Source organism: Gorilla gorilla, chromosome 22 (genome assembly GCF_029281585.2).
Source record: "Gorilla gorilla gorilla isolate KB3781 chromosome 22, NHGRI_mGorGor1-v2.1_pri, whole genome shotgun sequence".
Classification (NCBI taxonomy): Eukaryota; Metazoa; Chordata; class Mammalia; order Primates; family Hominidae; genus Gorilla; species Gorilla gorilla.
This window is the reverse complement of record NC_073246.2, coordinates 16119355-16141708: the sequence shown is the minus strand read 5'-3', so window position 1 is coordinate 16141708 and position 22354 is coordinate 16119355. Positions and strand designations below refer to the sequence as shown.

Here is a 22354-nt window from a genome sequence, read left to right as displayed (position 1 = left end):
TGATGTTAGGGTGTCAATTTTGGATCTTTCCTGCTTTCTCTTGTGGGCATTTAATGCTATAAATTTCCCTCTACACACTGCTTTGAATGTGTCCCAGAGATTCTGGTATGTTGTGTCTTTGTTCTCATTGGTTTCAAAGAACATCTTTATTTCTGCCTTCATTTCTTTATGTACCCAGTAGTCATTCAGGAGCAGATTGTTCAGTTTCCATGTAGTTGAGCGGTTTTGAGTGAGTTTCTTAATCCTGAGTTCTAGTTTGATTGCACTGTGGTCTGAGAGACAGTTTGTTATAATTTCTGTTCTTTTACATTTGCTGAGGAGAGCTTTACTTCCAACTATGTGGTCAATTTTGGAATAGGTGTGGTGTGGTGCTGAAAAAAATGTATATTCTGTTGATTTGGGGTGGAGAGTTCTGTAGATGTCTATTAGGTCCACTTGGTGCAGAGCTGAGTTCAATTCCTGGGTATCCTTGTTAACTTTCTGTCTCGTTGATCTGTCTAATGCTGACAGTGGGGTGTTAAAGTCTCCCTTTATTATTGTGTGGGAGTCTAAGTCTCTTTGTAGGTCACTCAGGACTTGCTTTATGAATCTGGATGCTCCTGTATTGGGTGCATATACATTTAGGATAGTTAGCTCTTCTTGTTGAATTGATCCCTTTACCATTATGTAATGGCCTTCTTTGTCTCTTTTGATCTTTGTTGGTTTAAAGTCTGTTTCATCACAGACTAGGATTGCAACCCCTGCCTTTTTTTGTTTTCGATTTGCTTGGTAGATCTTCTTCCATCCTTTTATTTTGAGCCTATGTGTGTCTCTGCACTTGAGATGGGTTTCCTGAATACAGCACACTGATGGGTCTTGACTCTTTATCCAATTTGCCAGTCTGTGTCTTTTAATTGGAGCATTTAGTCCATTTACACTTAAAGTTAATATTGTTATGTGTGAATTTGATCCTGTCATTATGTTAGCTGGTTATTTTGCTTGTTAGTTGATGCAGTTTCTTCCTAGCCTCGATGGTCTTTACAATTTGGCATGATTTTGCAGTGGCTGGTACCGGTTGTTCCTTTCCATGTTTAGTGCTTCCTTCAGGAGCTCTTTTAGGGCAGGCCTGGTGGTGACAAAATCTCTCAGCATTTGCTTGTCTGTAAAGTATTTTCTTTCTCCTTCAGTTATGAAGCTTAGTTTGGCTGGATATGAAATTCTGGGTTGAAAATTCTTTTCTTTCAAAATGTTGAATATCGGCCCCCACTCTCTCCTGGCTTGTAGAGTTTCTGCCGAGAGATCCGCTGTTAGTCTGATGGGCTTCCCTTTGTGGGTAACCCGACCTTTCTCTCTGGCTGCCCTTAACATTTTTTCCTTCATTTCAACTGTGGTGAATCTGACAATTGTGTATCTTGGAGTTGCTCTTCTCGAGGAGTGTCTTTGTGGCGTTCTCTGTATTTCCTGAATCTGAATGTTGGCCTGCCTTGCTAGATTGGGGAAGTTCTCCTGGATAATATCTTGCAGAGTGTTTTCCAACTTGGTTCTATTCTCCCTGTCACTTTCAGGTACACCAATCAGATGTAGATTTGGTCTTTTCACATAGTCCCATATTTCTTGGAGGCTTTGTTCATTTCTTTTTATTCTTTTTTTCTCTAAACTTCCCTTCTTGCTTCATTTCATTCATTTCATCTTCCATCACTGATACCCTTTCTTCCAGTTGATCGCATCGGCTCCTGAGGCTTCTGCATTCTTCACGTAGTTCTCTAGCCTTGGCTTTCAGCTCCATTAGCTCCTGTAAGCACTTCCCTGTATTGGTTATTCTAGTTATACATTCGTCTAAATTTTTTTCAAAGTTTTCAACTTCTTTACCTTTGGTTTGAATGTCCTCCCGTAGCTCGGAGTAATTTGATCGTCTGAAGCCTTCTTCTCTCAGCTCGTCAAAGTCATTCTCCGTCCAGCTTTGTTCCATTGTTGGTGAGGAACTGCGTTCCTTTGGAGGAGGAGAGGTGCTCTGCTTTTTAGAGTTTCCAGTTTTTCTGCTCTGTTTTTTCTCCATTTTTGTGGTTTCATCTACTTTTGGTCTTTGATGATGGTGATGTACAGATGGGTTTTTGGTGTGGATGTCCTTTTTGTTTGTTAGTTTTCCTTCTAACAGACAGGACCCTCAGCTGCAGGTCTGTTGGAGTTTGCTAAAGGTCCACTCCAGACTCTGTTTGCCTGGGTATCAGCAGCGGTGGCTGCAGAACAGTGGATTTTCGTGAACCGCGAATGCTGCTGTCTGATCGTTCCTCTGGAAGTTTTGTCTCAGAGGAGTACCCAGCTGTGTGAGGTGTCAGTCTGCCCCTACTGAGGGGTGCCTCCCAGTTAGGCTGCTTGGAGGTCAGGGGTCAGGGACCCACTTGAGGAGGCAGTCTGCCCGTTCTCAGATCTCCAGCTGCATGCTGCGAGAACCACTGCTCTCTTCAAAGCTGTCAGACAGGGACATTTAAGTCTGCAGAGGTTGCTGCTGTCTTTTTGTTTGTCTGTGCCCTGCGCCCAGAGGTGGAGCCTACAGAGGCAGGCAGGCCTCCTTGAGCTTTGGTGGGCTCCAGCCAGTTCAATCTTCCCAGCTGCTTTGTTTACCTAAGCAAGCCTGGGCAATGGCAGGCACCCCTCCCCCAGCCTTGCTGCCGCCTTGCAGTTTGATCTCAGACTGCCATGCTAGCAATCAGTGAGACTCCGTGGGCGTAGGACCCTCTGAGCCATGTGCGGGATATAATCTCCTGGTGGGCCGTTTTTTAAGCCCATCGGAGAAGCGCAGTATTAGGGTGGGAGTGACCTGATTTTCCAGGTGCCATCTGTCACCCTTTCTTTGACTAGGAAAGGGAACTCCCTGATCCCTTGTGCTTCCCGAGTGAGGCAATGCCTCGCCCTGCTTCGGCTTGCACACGCTACGCTGCACCCACTTTCCTGTGCCCACTGTCTGGCACTCCCTAGTGAGATGAACCTGGTACCTCAGATGGAAATGCTGAAATCACCTGCCTTCTGCATCACTCACACTGGGAGCTGAAGACCGGAGCTCTTCCTATTCGGCCATCTTGGCTGCTCTCTCTATTTCTTTTTTCCCTTCTGTGGTCATACCACAAAAAACTGTGACTGACCGATAGTAAACTGCTGACTGGCAAATATATTAAATTAATGAAATATACTTTTCATGAAGGATTTATAGAAGAAAAACTTATCTTTATAAAAACAGCACTTATTTCCAATTCTAATATTTAAAGAGTAACTTTCAATGGATTTTATAGGCTATTTTGTTTTATGCAAGATACTCACCTGATTATATACACGTTGTGATTCTTGGGTGCCTTTCTTCCCAGGTTTAGGCATTCAAGAGCCCTTGGGACATATAGATTTTTATCCAAATGGAGGAAATAAACAACCTGGCTGTCCTAAATCAATTTTCTCAGGTATACTGACAGTATTTTTGAATGAATTACATAATATTTGAAATGATGAAAGAAAATAACTTACTTTTCCCCTCTTAATCTGTAGGCAGTGTTTTGATTTCATCATCATTGCCCATGACTCAGGAGAGTTATTGGTTAACAATGGTTTAATTTGACCATGCTTAGTTCATAAAGGTTACCAGTAGACATCCATTAGGTCATGGATGAGACGTCTTATATTATATTTTTAATAATTTTAGTTCATCATTTTAAATATTAGGAGAAGTCATAAGTCATTGAGGAAGCACATGTAGCTCAAGTATCATATAATACAACTTTGATCTCAGGATTTAATCTTAACCATCACCATATTGCTATACAAAGACAATTTTAAAAACTCTTGACACGTGATTGTTCTGTACATAAAGATAGCTGAGCAACTTCCCCAGATGTGGAATTTGGCTCACATCAGAGCCATTGCAAGAAATGTTCTTAGGTCCACAACAGCAACTGGTCAAATAACACATGACCAAAGGCCACTGTAGCTAAAGAAGTTTGGTGAAAAGGAGGAGGATGTGCAAGGTTGGAAAAGCGGTTGGAAAAGAAAAGGAAGGTAATAAAGTTTTAATGTCAGCTGGTTTCATGGTCATCTTTGTCATTAGGTGGAAATGTTAGGAGTGCAGGATTAGAAGGAAAAGATGTGTACACTAGTTATTAAGTATAGTAGCACTGTGTAGAGCTTGTGAAACACTGAAATGAAACATTTTTGCTGTGTTATTACTTTAAAAATTTATTATAAATCTCATGCAAAAGACATACTAAATTTAAGTTTTCATTGGTACTATTTGTTTAGTGGTTTGACATAAAACTGTGTATTATAGTCAGTAATATTCATAAGGTATATAGTATTTAGCAAAACTTCATCTTTACTTTGCTTTTAAATGTACTTGAACATGGCTTAATACATCTACAGTTCTTTGTTTTTTTTTTTTTAACCCTTAAGGAATTCAATTCATTAAATGCAACCACCAGAGAGCAGTTCACTTGTTCATGGCATCTTTAGAAACAAACTGCAATTTTATTTCATTTCCTTGTCGTTCATACAAAGATTACAAGACTAGCTTATGTGTGGACTGTGACTGTTTTAAGGAAAAATCATGTCCTCGGCTGGGTAAGAGAGATTATTATAGTTACTATCATTCTTATTTAATATGAATAACATAATTGTTAGTATTTTCTGCTGGAAGCTAAACTGTGCACTCTGTTTACTTGTTAATACATGACCATTTTATGGAAAAATAATCTGTAGAGATGTGGTACAGAGTAAATATTTCATTCCCTACTAAACATTTTTAATATATTTAAAGAGAAGAACATGATCAACTGCCTTTTTATGTTCAGTGTAGTGGGCAGATTAGATGGCTTTATAATGATCCTTGTTCCTGATGTGCAAAAATATCTAACTATCATCCAGCTATATTTTCACTTAAAGAAAGAAACTTGCACAGTCTTGGCAACACTGAGGTTTTTTTTTTTTTTTTTTTGAGGTTTTAGGAACAAGTGAAGAGGTGTGAGCCATGGTTAGCTTCTCATTTGCTATCACCAAGTAGACATGAAACATGGTTCACACCTTCTAAATGGATAAACCTGCTAAGAGCAGTTAAGTATTGCTACTTCTGATAACTAAAACCTGCCAATAGGAAATTATAGAGAAAAAAATCCACATAAAAATATAATATTGGAACTGGAAAGAATTTCAGAGGCTGTTTGCTCAGGGTTTTTCAAAAAGAGCGCCAGATCCAAGCATGCCATGAGCATGTAAACATCTGGTCAGTATCATGGCAGAATTCCCCAGAGATGTTTCCAAAGCCAAAGGGGTTCAAGGAATAGGTAGTTATTACAAAAGCTAAATTAAACCAAATGCTGAAGCAGGATCAGCACACACTGAGAACACCCTAGGAGGGGTATGCACTGTTCAGGCATTGCCAATTTGATTTTTCTCATAGACCTTTCTGTCTATAAGACATCATGTGGGATTAGTTTTCTTCAGACCTCCTGTTGTGGATTGCTTTTCTGGCCCCATCCTTCTTCCATGTAATGAGAAATTGTAACCCAGAGTGAATATATAAATTACATAAAGGCATAAGTTAGAACTTGAGTAAAACCTCTGAATTCTAAATTTACTATTCTTTCTACCATGTTCAAATCTCAAATTTGGCGGTAGCAATGTGGGAACAAAGAAATACATGAGGCATATGAAATATATATTAATATAAAGTTTATTTTATAAGTAATTTTTATCAATATATCAACATATTATGTATAATAAATATTTTATATGTACACATATGTATCTGAAATATGTATATTATATGCACAACATACAGTACATGTAAAGTATACCTATACTACATATATATAATATATATAATGTATACACATGCATGCCATATCTGTATGTATTATACGTATTGGAGAATTAGGGAGCTATACTCATGGAGCTATATTGTATGTTTAAGTTTTATGTAGTCAATTTACTCTGCTGAATTTATTAGAAAGAATTACAGGTAAAATCCTGAATTTATATCAGTAAAACTTCTACAAATGGACTATAGCCATACGGATGGAGTATGCTAAGCTCTGATAAGATTTTCAGGGAGCAGATTTATTTGTGAATCCTGAATTTAAGAGTTGTTATTGTAATTAAAATAAATGGAATGCTACATTATTTGAAAAAATGCTTTTTAAGTTATCAAAATCCATGATGATCATTATGATGATTATACTCACTGATCTTTTAGTTACTTTAGTGATTTGACATTTTTGTTATTTGACGGAAATCCAGTTTCTAATGTTCTATTTTTCAAATCTCAGGTTATCAAGCCAAGCTATTTAAAGATGTTTTAAAAGAAAGGATGGAAGGAAGACCTCTTAGGACCACTGTGTTTTTGGATACAAGTGGCACATATCCATTCTGTAGTAAGTTATTAACAATTTTAACAAATAAACAAATTTTTAGTTTTTTTTGCACTAATCTACATTTGATTCAAAGTGTTCTTTGCACCCACTCAAATTCCATCATGTTCTTTCAGGCAAATTTAAAATTTGCTATAGCCAGTGGGACAAATTCAACTAAGGAATTGATCTTTTTTTAGATAAAATGGAGAGACGCTTGGGTAATATTTTCCCAAAGAAACAATCAAGGTTGCATTCCTTCATCCTAAATTTGCATATTGCCCTTTTCACCTCTAGAGTTATTTTGGCATGTAACATATTAAGGAGCCTATGATATATATATATATACACACACACAGTCTGAACACCCATTATTAATAAAACTAGGTTATTAATATATAAATATAAAAAAGGACAAGAAAGTAGTAATCCTCATAATACATTTAGAGTTAGATAAGAGGAGAAAATTTGTAGAAGAAGAGAGAATCTCATAGAAATATAATAAATAATTAGATTTATAAGGAAGTATTAAAGAAAGCAAAATTATTCTGTTTGGAAATGAAAAACTGGAAGTGGTTTGTAAATAAAATGAGTCCTTTTTATGTGAAGAATCTTATGGAGGAAGTTTTGAATTACTGTCATTAATTTTGATTACTGAGAGATAAGTACTCAAAATAGATTCTCATAAAATATTTTAGGTCAGTCATTTTTAATGTCTTCCAGTCACAGTCACTGCCAACTTCAATATATTATTCTTCAAACATTAGTGATGTGTCCTGTCAAACAGAATTGGGGCTGTCCATTTTTCAAATTAAAAATTTTATTGAGTTAATTTTAGATTTACATGTAGAAGTAAGAAATAATACACAGAGATACTGTATATACTTTAGTTTCCCTAAATGATAAACATTTTGCAGTGCCATAGAGTAGTAGCAGGATATTGACATTGATACAATGCACCCATCTTAATCAGATTTTCCTATACACTTGCCTGTGTGTGTGGCTATATGTGTATTTGGCTCCATACAAAATAGTCATATTTATAGGGCTCTGTATCTACCACCACAATGAAGCTGCTGAACAGTTCATCACCACAAGGAATCCTTGTGTTGTGCCTTTATAACTACGTACCCCATTCCCCCGCCTGTTGGTTTCCAATCCCTGGTATCCATTCACACATTTCTAGAACTTTGTTATTTCAAGATTGTTATATAAAGAGAATCATCCAGCATGTGACCTTTTTAATTGGCTTATTTTTTCACTCAACATAGTTCCCTGGAGGTTCATCCATGTAGCATGTATCAGTGATTCACTATACTTTTAGTGGCTGAGTAGTATTCCATAGTAATATATCCAGAGATATGATATATATATCAATACATATCGATCGATCTATCTATCTATCTATCAATAGGGGTAGAGATATGTTCCTATGGGATACTACTCAGCCACTGAAAGTATAGTGAATCATTGGTATATGCTACAGGGATGAACCTCCAGGGAATTATGCTGAGTGAAATAATATATCTATAAATAGAGAAATACATATATCTATATGTTATATATCTATATTATATTAAATAATATATGTTACATTATATGTAATTATATATAATAATGTATATATTATATTAATATATAATATAGATCTATATTATAGATATCTATATATTAGATCTATTTCTATATATAATAGCTATATAATATCTATATATAATATATATTGATATTATACTCATGTATATATAATATACATATATAACATAGATATTATATGTCATGTATAATAGATATTACCTATATTACTTTATATTATATATAACTATATATTACATATATATCTATAGGGATATATAGATACTATTTATGGAATATACATATACATTTACATAGATACAGGATGTACCACCATTTGTTTAACCAATCACCTGTTGAAAAGCATCTGGGATGTTTTTAGGTTTTGGCTATGACAAATAAAGCTGCTTGAATATAGTGTATAAGTTTTTGTGTGAATATGTCTTCATTTATCTGTCATAAATTCCCAGGAGTGTTATTGCTGGGAGAGAAACTAATTGCATATTTAGCTTTGAAAAAATTTAACATTTTTTTGTAGTGACTGTACCACTTTACATTATCCCAATTAAAATATAAGTGATCTAATTTTTCTGACTTTTTTCAGAATTTGGCGGTGTCATTATTTTAAAAATTCTTACGCATTCTGACAGGCATACATTGATGCTTCAGTGGTTTTAGTATTCATTGCCCTGATGGATGATTATATTGACTATTTCTTCTACTTATCATCTTTGGTGAAATGTGTATTCATGTCTTTTGGACATTTTTCAGTTGGGCTTTTTTTTTAAGCTGTTGACTTTTGATAATTCTTTATATAATTTCTAAACTAGTCCTTGTCAGTATTTGATCTACAAATATTTTCATACAGTTTGTAACTTGTCTTTTTATCTGTTTCACAAAAGCATGGGCAGAGAAAAAGTGATTAGTTTTGATGAGGAGTAATTGGTCATTATTTTAGGTATGTATCACGCTTTAGGTGTCAAGTCTAAGAACTCTGTGTTGAGCCCTAGGTCCTGAGGGTTTTCTCCTATAATTTTTTCTAAAAATAATAGTTCTATGTGTTACATTTACATCTGAAATCCATTTCTATTTATTTTTTTTATAGCTCCAGCATCATTTATTGATAGGTTCTCTTTTATTAAGTGCTTTTGCATCTTTATCAACAATTGATTAAAATATATCTCTGTAGATAGAGATATATAATATAGATATCAATATATATCGATATGTTTATTGACATATGTTTGTACCTATTTGTGTTGGGTCTGTATTTTGATATGTATATTTTTTCATTTATGTATGTGTTCATTTCTTTTTCTAGTACCACATAGCATTTAATTAATGTAGCTATATAGTAAGCATTGATATCAAGTAGACTGATTATTTCCTCTTCATTCTTCTTTGTCATGATTATTTTAGATCTTCTAGTGTATGTACATTTCAATATAAATTTTAGCATAACGTTGTCTATATTTGCAAACATTTGTCTGAGGTTTCAACAGAAATTACATTAAACACAGCTTTCAGTTTGGGGAGAGCTGATATCTTTACCATGCTGAATATTCTAATTCATGAATATGATATGTATTTCCACATACTTTGATTCTTTGATTTCTTCAGTCAGCATTTTACAATTTTCAACATACAGATCCTGTGCATCTTTTGTTGTGTGTATACCACATATTCATTTTGGGGATTAATTGTAAAATGTATTTCTAAATTTTGGTATCTCCACATTCAATGTTGGTATATAGAAATGAGATCGCATCTTTTGTGTTGAATTTGTTTCCTGGGAACTTGCTGAATTCATTTATTGTTTCTAGGTTAAAACAATAGATTCATTGGAATTTTCTATGTAAGCAATTATGTTTTCTGCAAATAAGAATGCTTTTATTTCTTCTATTACAATCTGTGTGCATTTAATTTTTTTAAATCTACTTACTGCCATGGCTAGAACTTCCAGTGCTATTTTGAAGAATAGTGGTAAGGACAGATACCTTTGCCTTAGAGAAAAAAAAAATCCAATCTTTTGCCATTAAAGTGTGATGTGACTTATAGTTTTTTTTGTAGATACACTATAAAATTGAGTTAGTTCCCCTCTATTCCTAACTTGCCAAGAATTTTACCTCATAAATATGTGTTGGATTTTGCCATATGATTTCATGCATAATTGATATGATCATATAATTTTTTTCCTTAGTTTGTTGATATGTTGAACTACATTAATTGATTCTAGAATGTTGAACAAGCTTTGCATTCCAGTAATAAATTCTACTTGGGCTTAGTGCGTATTTTTAAATACATTGTTGAATTTCATTTGTTAATATTTTGTTGAGAATTTTTCTAAGTTCATAAGAGGTATTTGTTAGTAGTGTTCCTTTCTTATTGTCTTTGTCTGGTTTTGGCATAACAGTAATAGTGTATTTGTACTACTAATACACTGACGTTGTAATAATACAACGTCATAAAAAAAGTGGGCAAGTTTTCCCTTCTCTATTGTCTGTTCTGAAAGAGATCATGCAAGATTTGTGTTAATTCTTTAAATGTTTGGCAGAATTTTCCAGTGAAACCATTTGGGTCTGGAGACTTTTTTGGGAGGAAGTTTTTACTACAAATTTAATTTATTTAATAATTTTAAGACTATTTGGATTATCTATTTCAGCTTGGTTGAGGTTTTGTAGTTTGTGGTGTTTGGGGAATTGGTCCTTTTTTTTAAGGTGTTCAATTATGAACAGTAGGTTTTTAAAATTTATCTTTTTAATGATTGCATTATCTTTAGTAATGCCTTTTGTTTTATTCCTAACAGTGATTTGTGTCTTGATTCTTTTTATTTTCTCTGTCTTGCTAGACAAAATGGTTTATCGATTTTATTGGAATCAGATTTTTGTTTAATTTTCTATCATGTTCTGTTATTAAATTTCATTAATTTCTGCTTTGTTCTCTCTCTATATATATTTCTACACACACATATATATATTTTTATATATATTATATATATTAATATATATATTTCTACACACACATCTTTTCTTCTACTCTATTTGGGTTTATTTTGTTCCTTTTCTATTTTCTTGAGGCAGAAACTTAAATTATTGGCCTCAGATATTTCTTCATTTCTAATGTAATCATTTAGTCTGTGAAATTTCCTCTCAGTACTGCTTGAGCTGTGTCTCATGTGTTTTGATATGTTGTATCTTTTTTATTATGTTCTATGTATTTTTTAGAGAACTCTTCTTTGACCATGGGTTATTTATAAGCATGCTGTTTAATTTCCACAGTTTAGAAATTTTCCTGTTGTCTGTTACTGACCTTTAGATTAATTTTATTATGGCTAGAAATCAAACTCTGTATAAAGTTTTTAACAACGTCCTGAGGTATTTTAGTAGTCAAGCATTGATCTCTTTAGGCTCATGCTTCGTGGGTACTGGCAATACATGTGTATTCTGCTTTTTTGGGTATAAAGTAATATTTTGTTGGTTGATCTCAGACATCATCAAGTCATTACAGCATCAACTTAAAGTAAAAAATCTCCTCTAAACTCAACAGATACAAAGTTCTAAATCTTGTTGTCTAATTCATCTAAATCAGATTTGGCTACAGCTCTGGATATAAGTACTTGGACATAATTTTTCTTCATCTGTGAACCTGTGAATCTCAGGAATCAAATTACCTCCCTCTCAAATACAGTGATGAGACAGGGATACGATACCAGTTATAGGCATTCTTGTTCAAAGAGAAGAAAAGTAGAAGAAAAATAGAGTCAACACTCCATGCAATTTTTAAATTCAGCCAGGCAAGCTCCATCTGATTTAAAGGCCTGGGAATAATTCTCTGTGGTTCATGGCTCTGCTCCCTGGGTTCATGGCTTCGCATGTTGGTCTCTTAGAGTCCTTCTCTCTCTCTTTCACCCCCTTCTTCTTTAAATGTAGAAATGGTAGCATATATTTGCATCTGAGTAGTTTTTTCATCTTGTTTCTTGTTTGTAGACATTTTCCAGGCCTCAAAACTTTTTCTCATTTTATACTCTGTTGCTTTTAGTCCAAGTTGGCACTATTTATACCACTATAACGTTCTCCAAAGCCTGGTGGATCTCCGTATGTGTCACAGAGAGTCATTCTACCAAAAAAGAGACTCCTCCATATTTTTTCTAGACGATCCTGCCTCTGTTATTGGCCTCTGCCAAGATGGCTAAAGGAATCTGTGAGTCATGTGCTTAATATTTTCAAAGACCCTTTTGTGTGACTCAGTGCTCTGATTTTTAAAATCTTTCTGAGGGAAAAGGTTGTGCCAGCTACACCCTCAGCTTTTTCTCTAGAGCTTCATTTCCCATTGATAAATTTCTTAACATGGGTATCTTAGTAAACTTGCTAGGCTGAGGATCTCCCAAATCAGCAAGTCAGGATTCTTTTTAATTTAACGGTTTCATCTCAATTTCTGTCTTTCCTCAAACAATTCATGATGAGCACCAAGGAGAAATCTGGCCACACTTTCAACCCCTGTCTCATAAATCCCCTTGGTTAAATTTCCAATTTCTTCATTTACAATTTCTGCTTTCCACATAAATTGCAGTACATAATTCCACTAAGCTACCTGCCACGATGTAGTGAGGATTCTTTTTCTACCAGTTTCCAATAATATATTTCTAATTTCCGTTTGAGTCCTCAATGACGGCAAGATTAACATCCTTATTCATCCCATTAGACATCCATATTTCTCACCAACAGCCTTTTTGTAATGTGTATTTTCTCTGCCATGTTCCTTATTTCCTCCTGTGTCCTTACTAGCACATTTCTAGTTAGTTGAATAAACTAACAATTTATTCAAGGAAATCTAGGTTTTCCTATTATGTTCCTAAAAATTTTTCCAGCTTCTTCTCATTTCTAATTTAGAAGCCACTTTTCCACTTGTATATGTTTGTTATAGCTATATCACATTATTTGTATCAAAATGTATATTGATTTTCTATAACTACACTAACAAATTACCACAAATTTGGTGGCTTAAAACAACACAAATATATTATCTTAAAGTTCGGTAGTCCAGAAGTCTAATACAGATGTCACTGTGCTAAAGTCAAGGTGTTAGCAGGTGCATTCCTTTCTGGAGGCTCAGGGGAGAATATACTTTCTTAACTTTTCCAGCTCTAGAAATTGTTCATATTCGTTGGCTTGTGGCCTTTTCATTCACATTAGTGGGCTGAGTCTTCATATTATATCATTTTGACCCTTTTTCTGCACGACATCTCTGTTTCTGATTCTCCTCTTTTGTCTTCCTCTTCTTCTTTTAAGGCCCCTTTTGATTACATTGGGTCCACCTAGATAATTCAATAAAATGTCGCTATTTTAAGAACAGCTGGTTAGCAACTCTAATTTTATTTGCAATCTTAATTATCCTTTGCTATATAAGATAACATACTTGTAGGTTCCAGGGATTAGGACAAGGATATATTTGGGGAGGCCTACAACAATTACAATATGCATACATTATTTATCACTGTTTAATGATTCCAACATTTAACCATTTCAAGTAAAATGTGGAAACCTCACTTCCATGTAGGCCCCTTTACATTCCCCACTTTTAATTATCATGATTTTGAATATTAGATTGTGTAAAAATTTTTGTTTCAGTCCTTAACATTTACAAAATCAATGAGAAAAAAGATAACCTATTGTATGTACCCATATTTATTCTCTTCTCATTGTTCATTCTTTCTTCATAATGATTCATGATTATTTCATTAATTCCTTTCTGTATGAAGAAATTACTTCTGACAATCTCTAAGGATAATTCTGCTAGTGAGATTTTTTTTACTGTTTCTTTGTCTGAGAATGTCTCTATTTCCCCTTCATTCTCAAAGGACAGTTTTGTTGGATGTAAGATTTGAGGTTGGCAGTATTTTCTTTCAGCACTTGAAAAATGTTATATTTTCTTTTGACCTCCATGACTTTCAGATGTGAAATCCATTATGGTTCAAATTGGTGTTCTCCTGTAGGTAATGCATCATTTCTTTCTGGCTGCTTTCAAGACTTTTATTTCTTTGTTTTCACTTTTGCAGCTTTATTATGATGTCTCTTGGTTAGAATTTCATGAGGTTTATTATATTTCAGGTTCACTTAGCTTTTTCAATCTGTGTTTATTTTTTTTCACCAAATTTAGAAAGTTTCCAGGCATCATGTCACAGCCCCACACTCTCTTCTCTTTCTGACACTCTAATAGCAGAAATATTACATCTTTTGTTATAGTCCTACAGATCCCTGAGGCTTTGTTCATTTATTTTTCTCCATCTTTTTCTCTCTGTCATTAAGATTGATTGGCCCTCAAGTTCACTGATCTTCTTCTTTTATTATCTCCACTCACTATTGAGTATATCATGTGGGTTTTGTATCTGCAATTGTGTTTTTTGTTTCTGTAAGTTTGGAAGTCCAATGCACTATTCATTGCACGATTGAGCCACCTTTGTTTCTGTAATTTCATTTTTTCTTTTACAACTTTTTTTCTTTGCTAAGGTTTTAATTTTTTCTCATTTTTTCAAGAGACATGTTAACTTTGAATCATTATCATGATGGCTCCTTTAAAATAAATGTCAGATAATCTCAGCATCTAATTTATCTCAGGGTTAGCATCAGGTAATTTTCTTAACAATGTTGTGATTTTCTTTTTTCTTGGTATTATGGGCAATTTTTGATCATATCTTGGACATTGTATCTCTTGTGTCAAAATCTGAGATCTATTTAAAACTTTTATTTTAGCGGGCAGTTCCCCTGTTTAGGTGTTGGCTTTAGATATTCCAAGGCCGTGATTTTTAGATGCATAAAACTTTCGGGACATCATATTTTCTCAGCGACTAACTTATTTTTTTGCTTTTTATGCATTTATACATGAATATGGATCTTGCTTCACAAACTATTTTATCAGACTCTGTCACAGCTACAAGTTGCCTCAGAGAGCCTTAGAATCTTTATTCTTCTTTTCTATCTTCAATATTATATCCTGTAGTATTTTACTTCCATTTCTCATTTAATAATACATATTAATTATAAATAGTATCATCAAATACTTCCTTATATTTACCAATTTCAGTTTTCTACATTTTGTCTTATCCCCTCCTTCAACTCCTTCCTTCTGGTTTTAACGTTTTTCTTGCTGAAGTATATCCTAGTAGTAGCTTTTCAACAGTAGTCTTTCTCAGTCTTTTTCTTTTTTTGTCTTTCCTGAAAATGTCCTTATCCTTCCCTCAGTCAGAAATGAAAAGATAGTTTAGGACAGAATTCTTATTGAAAGTTTATATGCTCAGCACATTGAAAATACGAATTCTCTTGTTTTCAGATACAGTTTTTTTTCATTTATCTTCAATCTAATTTTTCCATGAAGATAATCTATCATTTCATCAGACTGAATGTATTCATTGATTTATTTTTTTATATTGTTATTTTCCAGTCTCAATGGTTTGTCAAGTCTGGGTTAAAAATTAATAAAAAAAAATTTGTGCTACTTCAAAATAGAGATTCATGTCTATCTTTGATATAGAAAACTCTAAGAAATCAGCTCTTCTTCAAAGTTCCCCTTCAGAGCAAGTCAGATTTTCTTTTTTCAGAACCATATTACCACAATCCTGAAGCATTTTAATGTAAATTTGTGGGGGTCTTTCAACATATAAATAGTGTAAACTTAAATTTCATGTTTTCTGGAGTTTTATTTAATCTCAAGAAACAATTTACGTTTTCACGTAAGACCCAGACTTAAAAAATAGGAAGAATTTTCCTAGTTCCTCTTTCAATGATGGGTCAGGGAATTTCAATTATGAGGTTTATGGCTCTGTGCAGGGACCTCCATTTCAGCTTTGTCCTTTAGCATCATGTCTCCTGTTCCTGCATGGAGGTTGACACTTCAGCCTCCATCTTCATGCTACAACAGGCTCTGAAGTCCCAGAGGGGTCCAGGGCTTCAGTTCTTCTGGCCTTGGCTTTAATTTCTCTTTGTTTCTGCTTTCTGACACTTCCCCTTCCTTCTTCTGAGCTTGGTTGCATATTGAAACATGGATTGTACACCTAGCATTTCCATGTACTTATAGTGGGAGGGTGGCTTAATCTGTAACATCTCAATATTCTATGCTGTCAGAAATAATCTGAGCAAGTCTGAATGCCCATTTTTATGGGCAAGGTGAATCAAAGTACTTTGCCTAAGGCTGTGAAGTAACTTCAAAGTGAGAAGTGTTTCCTTATACCTCTTGTGTCAGAAATGGGGAAAATCCAATTATAAATCTGTTCTGTTCTAGAAGGGGGGTGCACAAAACTTGGGATAACTCCTGTAGTCAAAATTTCCTGTACAGGCCTGGCAATATACAGAAGTGAGTTCAGCATCCTTTCCTGTGAAAGATATACTCTACCAAAGTTTAGTAAAGGTAATTTGAATAAGAACTGCTATGACCTTACCTTATATATATATTCACAGTCATTCTTGAACAGCCAGTGAAATTAGGACTTACGTTTGGCAAGCAATAGCTGGTACTATTAATCAGATAATTAAGAAATCTTACCATATTCACCTTAGATCTGCTATTGAAAAGTAAAAGTTGCTTAATTGGCCTAATTTCTGAGAAGTTTTGTTTTTCAGACAAGCCAGTATTTAGGAGCCATTTGTTCAATACTTCACCATACCCATTACTGGCTGGCAGGCTTTTTCATCTCTCATGTTTAAGAGTAGTCAAAAATTGACAAACAAAAGGTAAAATATATTACCCATTTACCAAATTAGTCCTCTCAATAATATTATTTGCATATGTAATATGAGCCTAGATTACATATCTATCTATACATACACATATATATATCTGAATATGTACCAAAACCAAAAATTAAAAAATAATGTGAGTTGCATTCTATATTTTTATTTTGTAGCCTATTATTTTGTTCTCAGTATAATTGTTCCAGATAAAACTATGATGGATGGATCATTTTCATTTAAATTATTAAATCAGCTTGGAATGATTGAAGAGCCAAGGCTTTATGAGTAAGTAAAATTTACTATTTTCTTCTCTCATATATTCAATGTTTGCTTTCTTCAGTATCCCATCCAACAGATAATTTAAATAGTGTAGTGTATTTTTAATCTAGAGAGTCTTAAAATGGTAAATATTAAAAGGATCTCATATGTTATATTCTAATTCCTTTATTTTACAGAGAAAGATAACATATATTAAAGAGGCTCCCTTACTCTAAACAACTAGTGACTTTAAAAGTTCTAAGAGTATCAGGAGATGGAGACCATCCTGGCTAACATGGTGAAACCCTGTCTCTACTAAAAATTCAGAAAATTAGCTGGGCATGGTGGCACGTGCCTGTAGTCCCAGCTACTCAGGAGGCTGAGGCAAGAGAATTGCTTGAACCCAGGAGGTGGAGGTTGCAGTGAGCTGAGATTGCACCACTGCCCTCCAGCCTGGGTGACAGAGCAAGACTCCATCTCAAATAAATAAATAAATAAAATAAGTTAAAGAGTAAAAGACGACTTTGTGTCTTTCTCTTATGACTCTCATTGGAGTGTTTTTCCTAACCATATTGCCTTCTAATTCCCTCCAGTTTTCAGTTAATATCATGTTCACAGTGATGTGAATAAACGTTTAGTGACTTCTTTAAATAGAGTGACACAATTTTAGTGTTTCAGAGAACTATTCCCACCTACAAGGCTCCCAAACAATAGGGGAGGGTTTTGTTTTTTTCTCAATCTTTTATTTAACTTTTTATGTATGTACATACGTATGTGCAAGTGTGTATACATATTTTAAGGTTATATAATTATATAAAAGAATGCTCTTGGCTTGAGCTTGTTGAATATATATTTCTGTGTTTAATAAACTCTTAAACTAGAAAATTATTTTTTTCTTAAATAAAAGAATGATATAAACGGGCACACTACCATATAGTTGTGGTTTCCAACCTGCTGTGCTAGACTTCTAACTAGCCATTAAATGATGAAACGATTTTCAAAAGGCTCACAGGCACCATATCTAGTGATTAAAAGAAATATAAAAGTGTATTTTGTTGTGGATAGACAGAGCAATTTGGCTTAAGTTTTGACTGGTTATTGAACACATTAGGGTTTCAGGAAGCATGGTTGGTATTTCCAACATTTACTGCTGTCACAGTATAGGTAGTTACAGTACATAAATTAACTAATTAACTAAATTAGTGTGCGATGGACCTTGGACCTGAGTACATAGTGACATCTAAACTCTGTGAGCCAGGAGAAAGTCCCTGACTACTTATTCATTTGCACATTCACAAACAATGGCAGTGAAAGTATTTAATGTTACAGTATTATTAGCACAGGTAAAATCTGAAACGATATTAAAATATAAAAAGTAGCCATAGCTCATAATAGTAGGTAAACCTTTCAAACATTGGAATCCACAAAGCAAATAATGATAAGTTCACCATAATGAAAATATAAAATACCTGTGTACTGAAGTAACATAAAAACCATTCCATCAAGGGATGCCATGACTATCCTTAGAGATAGTACCCTGGGTTACAAGTCCAGCAAAATGTTTAAAATTTTGGATAAACATATGTTTAATATTAGATTGTATAAATGTAATTTTCTTAAAGTTAATAAAGACATTGCAGATGATTTAACAGTTGTATAGAACTGGTAGTGAAAGAGTAACAATTATCCGTTTTCCTTTCCCTTTTTAAACTAACCTTCAGTCACCCAAAGAAGATAAAAGAAATTAAACAAAAATTCCAATCCAAATTCTTGACTTTCGTCAAGACCCATCTTTTATTGAGAGAAACTTTTCGGCCCTTTTCACCTAATTTTGAACACTGAATGTTCTAAAATAATAACTAATATTATTCCATAATTGTTCATGACTTTGAATTGCTTACAATTGTATTTATGTATGTATATACATATACATTCACACATGATCTATTATTTATTCTTATCAAAAACAGGATTTTTGGCTATTAAATTGATTTAATTGCTTATTCAAATTATTCAGCATCAAACTTATTCAGGCATTTCTCAAAATAATGGGGATCCAAACTGACACAGACAGTATTTTGTTCTCAAGAAACTCACAGAATACTGGAGACTCATGCATAATTGTAGCTTTTAGTAAAATGTTTTATAAAAGAAGATCACTTAATGTACTGTTGGAGCCCAGAGAAGAATCAAGGAAGTATTTGAAAGCAAGGCAATACAGTCAGGGAACAGAAAGCATGTATCAAAAACCTAGAGATAGGAGAGTACCTGATATGGTTTGGCTGTTTGTCCCCACCCAAATCTCACCTTGAATTGTAGTAATCCCCACGTGTCAAGGATTGGACCAGGTTGAGATAATTGAATCATGGGAGTGGTTTCCCCCATACTATTCTTGTTGGTTCTGTAGGTTGCAGAAGACAAGAATTGAGGTTTGGGAACCTCCACCTAGATTTCAGAGGGTGTGTGGAAATGCCTGGAGCTCCAAGTGGAAATCTGGTGCAGGGGCACAGCCTTCATGGAGAACCTCTGCTAGGGCAGTGTGGAAAGGAAATGTGGGATTGGAGCCCTATACAGAGTTCCCACTGGGGCACTGCCTCGTGGAGCTGTGAAAAAAAGGCTACATTCCTCCAGACTCTAGATTGGTAGATCCACTGACAGCTTGCACCATGCACCTGGAAAACCTGCAGACACCCAACGCTAGCCATGAAAGCAGCTGGAAGAGGGGCCGTACCCTGCAAAGCCACAGGGGTGGAGCTGCCCAAAGCTATGGGAGCTCACCTCTTGCATCAGCGTGTCCTGAATGTGAGACATGAGTTAAAGGGGATCATTTTGGAACTTTAGGGTTAAATGACTGCCCTATTGGATTTCAGACTTGGATGGGGCCTGTAGCCCCCTTGTTTTGGCCAATTGCTCTCATTTGGAATGGGTGTATTTACCCAATGCTTGTACCCCCATTGTATCTAGGAAGTAACTAACTTGCTTTTGATTTTACAGGCTCATAGGTGGAAGGGACTAACCTTGTCTCAAATGAGACTTTGGACTTGGACTTTTGGGTGAATATTGGAATGAGTTAAGACTTTGGGGGACTGTTGGAAGGGCATAATTGTGTTTTGAAATGTGAGAACATGAGATTTGGGAAGGCCAGGGGTGGAATGATTTGGTTTAACTCTGTGTTCCTACCGAAGTCTCACCTTGAATTGTAATAATCCCCACCTGTCAAGGGCGGGACCAGGTGGAGATAGTTGAATCACAGGGGTGGTTTCCCCCATATTATTCTCTTGATAGTGAGTAAGTTCTCAAGAGATCTGATGGTTTTATATGGGGCTTCTCTATTTGCTCGATTCTCATTCTTCTCTCTCCTGCCACCATATGAAGTAGGTCATGTTGCTTTCCCTTCTGCCATGTTTGTAAGTTTCCTGAGGCCTCCTCAGCAATGCAGACCTGTTGAGTCAGTTGAACCTCTTTTCTTTATAAATTACCAAGTCTTGGGTATTTCTCCATAGCCACATGAGAACAGACTAATACAGTATCTAAATTCAAAAATTGCACATAAACACAGGCCTAGAACAGATGTTTCAAATTTGTTCAGAAGGCAAAGAAACTGTTGGTCTTGAGTTAATTTACAAACATTATATTCTATGTGGAACAGCATGAAATAGTGATTAATTTTATTCAGATACTTGGATTAGTTAGTGCATTGTTGTGAAGGAATATAAAATACGGGAACATATACACATGTGTTATAATCTGTCCACCTAATCTTGGCTAATGGGTTTACTGTTTTTCTGTTAATAATTATTTGCTAATACAGTCATTCATCATTTAACAATGGGAATATCCTCTGAGAAATGCATATTTAGGTGATTCTGTCATTGCTTGGACATTATAGAGTCCAAACTTAGATGGTATAGCCTGCTACACATGTAGGCTATACGGAGTGTAGCATAGGTTTATAACCTAGAAGCAGTAAGTTACAAACCTGTACAGCATGCTACAGTATTGAATACTGGAGGCAACTGTAACACAATGGTAAATATTTGTTTATGTAAAAACATCTAAGCAAAGAAAAAGGTACAGTGAAAATATAGTGTCATAATCTTACGGGACCACTGTCATATATTCAGTCCTTTGTGGACAAAAAAATCATTGTGCAGCACATGAGTATACATTTAATTATGTTTTGGGATTTTAATTGTCTTTAAGATGGCACAGGAGTCAAAGAATTTTAAATGATCTTTTATTTTCCTTTTTAAAATGGAAACAGGAATATTTACTCACTGTAAAAAATGTATAATATTATATAATAGAAAATAGGGATCACCTATAATTATACCATCCAGGAATACCTACACTTTGCATTTGGTTTATAATCATTCTTCCCCTTCCTCCTTCTTGTACATGCCCCTATGTGCAGACATATGACTTTTTTATTTAGCAAAATTAGGATCTGATTGAAATGTGTTCTGCATCCTGATTTTTATACTGAATGTTATTTTTTCTATACTACTAATGATTCATTGGACCAGATATATTAATATGCCAATATAGGATGTTAAATGGGAAATATCAATATTGGATATTCAGGATAGAAAGATGGCCCAGACATATGAGTAATGGAGAGATTAGACGGAGCAAGACATGAGATAGGAGGCTACAGAAGTAGTTACTGTGATAATTCATATGAAAGATAACGTGAGCCTGGATCCAAATCAGTGGGAACAAAAAAACAGGGTAAGGGAGACTCCAGAGGTTTTGGGGCTTTAGAATAGATGTGTTGTGTGTTTGCATGGTTAATTGAATAAGTGAACGTTAAGGAAAGAAACCAATCTAGAGTGACTTCAAGTTTTGAGCTTCGTGACTATTTAAAAAGTACAATGCTATTATACTGAGCTAAAAGATACATGGAGAGAGTCCAATTTAATCCATTCATTACAAATTATTGAGTTCTTCTATAGACCCGGATCTGTGCTAGGAATAGCGGATACAATTCTGGACAAATTAAATGTCTGCTCTTATATAAATTAGATGTCTATAGCAGATAGATTTTAAATTAATAATAAAAATAAAACGATGATGTCCATCATTCTACTATTCAAACAATTTTTAATGAGTATCTACACGGAGCCAGGCACTGTGTTAAGTGCTGGGGATACTGTGGTGAGAAAATCAGTCATGGTCTTACCTTCATTAAGCTTGTAGCATAATGAGACATATAAGGATAGTCAAATAATTATAAAATTATATAAGTAAAATCTGTTCATATAAAAAGTCTTGACATAAATCATAATGTATACAGAAAATTAAAATAGGGGATGTCAATTAGTGGGGTGACTAAAAGTTTCTCTATTGATGCTTATATTAGTCGAGTCTTAAATGGTGAACAGGAGTCATTGCCCTACTGCATTCCAGGCAGAAGGACCAATAAATACAGAAAAT

At 34.6% G+C, this 22354-nt stretch overlaps 1 protein-coding gene across 2 annotated transcripts in view; it reads left to right on the top strand.

The window, feature by feature from the left end:
* Positions 1-22354, top strand: part of LIPI (lipase I) — a 108781-nt gene that overhangs the window by 41910 nt on the left and 44517 nt on the right. Inside the window, exons 5-8 of one of the 2 annotated variants that reach the window (XM_031005260.3) lie at positions 3339-3428; positions 4411-4578; positions 6282-6386; positions 16834-16945. In XM_031005260.3, coding sequence (XP_030861120.2) covers positions 3339-3428; positions 4411-4578; positions 6282-6386; positions 16834-16945 — 475 coding nt within the window. The remainder of the gene's footprint in view (positions 1-3338; positions 3429-4410; positions 4579-6281; positions 6387-16833; positions 16946-22354) is intronic. The other variant, XM_031005265.2, reaches the window with a different exon arrangement.